Source organism: Nomia melanderi, chromosome 14 (genome assembly GCF_051020985.1).
Source record: "Nomia melanderi isolate GNS246 chromosome 14, iyNomMela1, whole genome shotgun sequence".
Taxonomy (NCBI): domain Eukaryota; kingdom Metazoa; phylum Arthropoda; class Insecta; order Hymenoptera; family Halictidae; genus Nomia; species Nomia melanderi.
In genome coordinates this window covers 5,169,679-5,175,441 of record NC_135012.1, presented here as the reverse complement: position 1 = coordinate 5,175,441, position 5,763 = coordinate 5,169,679, and the positions used below count along the sequence as shown (strand labels likewise).

Below are 5,763 nucleotides of genomic sequence, written 5' to 3'. Positions count from 1 at the left end.
CTGTGGACACGCGAAGCAGATCGATTCGGTCAGTTCCAGCGAACGCGTCGTCTTCGTGATACAGGGATTAACCCTTTGCGCTCGAGAGGTGACCCTCACTCACCACTTGATTTCATGCAGTGAAACTATAAAATTTGATATTTAATATTATACTTCGTATAATGCATCAAATTGAGAAATATTGAAATAAAATAGCTTTGTTCCTCAATGTATGCGCGACTTCTCTTCGAATTAGTTTCATAAAATATCGTCTTTATCTCATCGGAAAATGTTAAAATATTTCTAGTGAAAAACTTCCGAGAGGTTAACCCTTTGTGTCTCTCAGTCACCACTCGATTGGTGCATGAAAATTGTAAAATTGCGTAATTAACATTAACCACTTGCGCTGGATTTGCTAATACCATTTGATTGTGATCATTGGTACTAGCAAAAATTGTCCTTTCTCTTTCATTGAGAAATGATCGATTGATTTTAGAAACGAACACTGAGTTTTGTTAAATTAATCTGGAAACCTTCGTCGCGAGTCATCGTATGGCAAGGGGTTAAATAGAACATATCGTCTTTGTACACAGAATATTCAAGAAAACTTCGTAACTTTCTGTAGAGTATACCACGCGTTGCAATGCTAGACGAGAACACAGGTAAATATAATTTACTCTTGTTTCCACAAGATATGAAATGTCACAAATACGTGACGCTGATAGCCAACGTGTTAAAGAGACTTTCCTGTTTACCCACAAGCTAAAAGAGGAATCATTCTATCTTATTTCTTTCAGAATTGTGCTTGCAACTTCTATCTTTGCGTCTCGGTTTGTTTCGCGTCGCTTCTTTGTTATACGATTAGGTTAATAACAAGATTCCGTGAAACCGTCGCTGATGCTAGAAATACTATCGAGCACCGCCAGTGGAAGTCTCTTTGCTTCTAGACTTTTAGCTCGTGGATAGTCGTCTAAGACTCGATAGGTGCACGGTACTTGGATTTAGAGGATTCTCTGATTGGATGAGACTAATTTGCCAAGGCTGATGAGATGCGCAGTCTTCTTGGAAGTCTTCTTGCCTATTGCAATTGGAATGCATAGGAGATTCGTTCTTCGTTAACTGGAATGGATGTTCAGTCCTTGATCGACGATCGCGATGGATTAAAGGATAAGCGGGATGATCCAGGGAGCCGTTGCCACGCGATTCCCCATTAGAATAAACGATTCATAAACGGCCCGGAGCAGTGGATGCGCCCCGGAACGCATTTCCGCGGGCAAATTATGTCATCTCGCGGGGTAACAGTCCGATAATCCCAATCGATGACGCGCGATTGCTCAACAGACGGTTCCAGCTGCGCGATGGAGGTCGCGGCGGAGATTAACCTAATAGACTTTGCCCGGATACGATCGGATTCATTTTTCCACGACAATTTCCTTTCAATATTATTCCGCGGCACTTATCGAGAGGATGAAGAGCCGCCTCTCGGCGGGGACCGATCTAGAATCTAAACATGTCCCACTATAAATCGCGGTCAAGTGCATTCAAAGACTTCCAAGCCTGAAGCCGTACGCCACGGCCGATACACCGCTGTTTCCTTGGCCACTTGATCCTACGTTCTCAAGACTTCAAAGATTCTGCTCTCTGGCAAGGGAATCGGACGTTCGAACTATTCGAAAGCGTTTTCTATCCATAGTATCTTAATACTATTCCTACAGCGACCAGTCAAATGACTGTTTTTCAAATTTCGATTAGAATTTCCTATAGACAACGTAATTGAATTACCTTTATACTTCACGACTTTTCCTACAATATGTGTATGAAACATTTTTCAGTATTCACACCTTTTTTTGTTGTTTATTTTCTGAAAAAATTTGTAGTCTGTCTTACTTACCACGACCGGTCATTTGACCGGTAGAACGATTTATATCTTTTTGTAATAGCATTCTCTCAAAGACTCAATTCCGAAACTATAAAGTCGCTACAAACGAAAGGTACTGCAGTTGTAGCATGATTTTAGCCAAAAGGTGTCTTTCGGGGACTGCTTTGCGGTACTTTCAAGTGTTTACAGTTCTCGCTCGCCTATCGGCCTCGGTAAAATCGGTAAAATCTAAATGTCGGAGATGGCCTTTACAGGTATTTTTCTATATCCTAGATTTAGCCGGGATAAATGCATGGATTTTATATAAAGAATCCACGTGAGAAGAAATTTCGAGGCAGGAATTTTTATTTCAATTGGCAGGAGAACTTGCCATTGAATATCAAAAAGAACTAGAGTCAGGCAAAGAAAATCAAGCAACACCCGTCACAAATACAAGTACAGGATCACGCGAACGGAAACCATGCCAAATAAGATATTACACAAACAATAAGACTAACAAAATCTGTCTAAAATGTAAAAAGTACGTGTGTGGGAAATGTACAATCAACAAACCTACTTGTAGAAAATGCGGTGAAAACGAATAAAATGTAAATTATATGCTTCTGAATAAAAGAAACTATATTTATATACTGTCAAATTGACTATTATCTTAATTCTGTATTAAAAAATATAAGTTGTGCTAAAGACCAGTCATTTGACTGGTCGCGGTAGGAATAGTGTTAAAATAACTGTTTTGCATGCTCTTTTCGTCTATCTTGTTCTGTCCAACGAAGGTTGTTCTAATAGAACGTTACTATTTTCGATTGATATTAAATTGTAAGATTCTATCGAGTATTTTCAAGTTCGAAACAATATTCTTTAATCGTGATTCTCAGGTTTCACCTGTTAAACGAATGGAGCCTTAAAATAACTATTTTGCATGCTCTTTTCGTCTGTCTTATTCTATTTAACGGAGGTTGTTAAATAATAAACATCAAAAAATCGACTCGACCGCATTGGTTTCCGAGCGACTCGGATATTAACCCTTTGCACTGGAGAGGTCACTCTCACTCACCACTTGATTTCATACAGTAAAACTATAAAATTTGACATTTAATGTTATACCTCGTATAATGCACCAGTTTGCGAAATATTGAAACGCAATAGCTTCGTCCCTGAATGTACGTGTGATTGAATGTATACATGTCGGTAGGAATAGTGTTAAATCTCACCTGGCAGGTCCTGCTTGTTGGCCAGGATCAAAATAGGCACGCCAGCGTTGTCAGGGCTCCTGGCCGTCCTGGTCAGCTCCATCTTCGCCTCCTCGAGCCTCTCCGCGTCGCAGGAGTCCACCACGAAGATGATCCCGTCGGTGCAACGGGTGTACGACTTCCACAGAGGTCGCAGCTTCTCCTGACCGCCCACGTCCCACACCAGGAAATTCACACCTGCAACGAGCCGCGGTGCGAGACCGTTTACTTTTCTGCTCCACTAACGAAAGTCCCAGCTTCGCTTGCCGAAGCGGCCGTTGAAACGGAGAAAACGAGAGGCACAACGTTTCCAATTAGAAACTATAAAGACAACGCGGACAACACGCCGCGGAACACAGTAATTCCTCGGAATCAATTTCCCCGGCAAATTCCCCGCTCGATAAAACGTTTACGCCGCTCTTGACCCACATGCGATCCGAATAAACAGAGAAATTCGCGCGGAGTCGATTACTCGGACACGATCGGAATATTATCTTCTCGAGTCACGGACCACGAGCTCTGAAAATAACGAGTCGTTTTTTATTCGCAGGTTATTCGGTGGGTACGAGTAAACCTTATTCCTCGTTCGTTCGTTGCGACTGAAGGATCGAACTCGTTACGCGACGAATAATTCAAACCAGAATCGATATAGCGGAGGATATTGAAAGTCAAGAGTGATTAACATTATTTCTACCGAAGCTGTCGCAACACACCTTTCGAAATTATCAGGTAAAATTATTCTCCAGTCGTATATTCTGAATTGATTCGTCGTCTTTTCTAATATCGATTATAGAATCAACTATAGAAAATGTCTTTTGAATTCAATTGAGAACGGCGTTGTGAGTTAACACTTTACGTGTCTTTTAACACCTTCGGTAGAAATGATGTTAAGTGTTACATCTGTTTCATTGTATTTCACAATTTCGAAGTTCGTATCGGTGGAACGATCGATTGACCGGCGTTGAACGATGGTTTCACCTTGAAGGAGGAGGAACGCAACGAAATGAAATCAACTTAATTCCCATTCGCCTCGGGAGTCTCATTAAACCATTGCCGCGCGCTTTTAGTTATAAAATCGTGCCCAGAAACGCAGTTTCTTTTTTAATTGTTTATTTCGACTGGTTCGGGTCATGGAAAATCGTACACAAAATCAACTTGCATGTTACGTAGACCTATTTGATGTAGACCTATTTACGTAGATATTAACACGTTGAATGCCATGGGGGTCACCGGTAACCCCCAAGCAAATCGAATTACTATAATTCACTCAATTAGACGATGATTATTCGCAAACATTTCTATATTATAATGCTACCCATTGCGGTGTCATTCAGTTTGATGAACGTGCAATGATTATAATCCAATTCAGTCAAATGGTTTATTGTTGTACTTTTTCCATTTAATTTTGTTCGATATATTACTGAAGAATAAACAAATAAATGCGTTAGCACAGTCGTTTGCGGCAATGGGTCAATTTTATTCGTTTCAAGGATCCCACCCCGCAAAAGGCCACAGCACCCATAGCTTATGAATGCTAGGATCTTAGAGGAAGATGATTCATTAGACCGTCGATTAACCGTTTGAATGCTGAGGAGCGCTATAGCGCTCTTCTTCTGTTGTGGAAAAATTGCGGAGAGCGCGGAGGCGCTTCTGTTTATCAGTATCAATTATAATTTTCTTACTATGTTTTCCAAGAGATAAATCAAAGTAAATTTATTTAAATTTATAGAAATTGCAGCAATCGAATTTGGCCGGCGACAATGAGTGACCACGACGGCATTCAACGTGTTAAACATCAATCAAGTCGAAATTTCTAACTTACGAAAAAGAATAAGGAATTCGATCTTGTGATTTTACTTTGGATTTGTGTTATACATATCTAAAATGTTACATGAACGTAGGATTAGCAATTAAACGATAGCAACGATATCACTGGGCCGGCGCGCAATGTGTTAACCCATTATGTCCCATGACATTTTTTTTCCTTTTTTTGGAATTTTCTCGACCGAGAAACGATCGCAATAATAATAACGTGATTCAATCAAATGATTTAATATTATATCTTTTCCGTTTTGTGTATTTTGTTCTATGATATCGTGCGGCGTTCAACGTGTTAACCCTTTGAACTCTGTACGTCCCAATATTGCACCAGTTCTAATATTAACAGATTGTTGACCAGCAATTTTACGCAAAAGCCGTCCCATGTCACCGGTTATTATTCTGTAATCAAGTATGAAAAGTGAAACAATCTAAATAAACTTCAACATACTTTATTTATAAACAATGAATTGAAATGAAACTTACAGCGCATCTTGTATATAACATTGTATATTTTGCTTTTACAATATTCTCTATTGCCCTGCGTTCTAGAAATTGAAATAGCTAATGCAGGCGCAAACACGAGTTAACTCGTGACCGGTCAACAACGTGTTAAATATTTTAATGAATTTTAAGGAAACTACCTTAAGATTATTAGATCTTCCAAATATACAGAGTTTGTACCGAGAAGGGAATTAAAGGTCTAAGAAATGTTAGAACATTGTTAATTTTCAGTAAGACTACTATCAAAATTGGTAGGAGTTGCTGACATATCACAAAACTCTGCGGAGTGCTAAGGGTTAACACGTTGACTGCCACAAGAATTTCTAGCGTTTCGAATAGTAATATTTATTCTTT

At 39.6% G+C, this 5,763-nt stretch overlaps 1 protein-coding gene across 6 annotated transcripts in view; it reads right to left on the bottom strand.

Moving 5' to 3' along the window:
* Arl4 (ADP ribosylation factor-like 4) overlaps nucleotides 1-5,763 on the bottom strand; it is a 134,310-nt gene that overhangs the window by 54,917 nt on the left and 73,630 nt on the right. For all 6 annotated transcript variants that reach the window (XM_076373762.1, XM_076373763.1, XM_076373765.1 and 3 more), the window contains one exon: nucleotides 3,070-3,285. In XM_076373762.1, coding sequence (XP_076229877.1) covers nucleotides 3,070-3,285 — 216 coding nt within the window. The remainder of the gene's footprint in view (nucleotides 1-3,069; nucleotides 3,286-5,763) is intronic.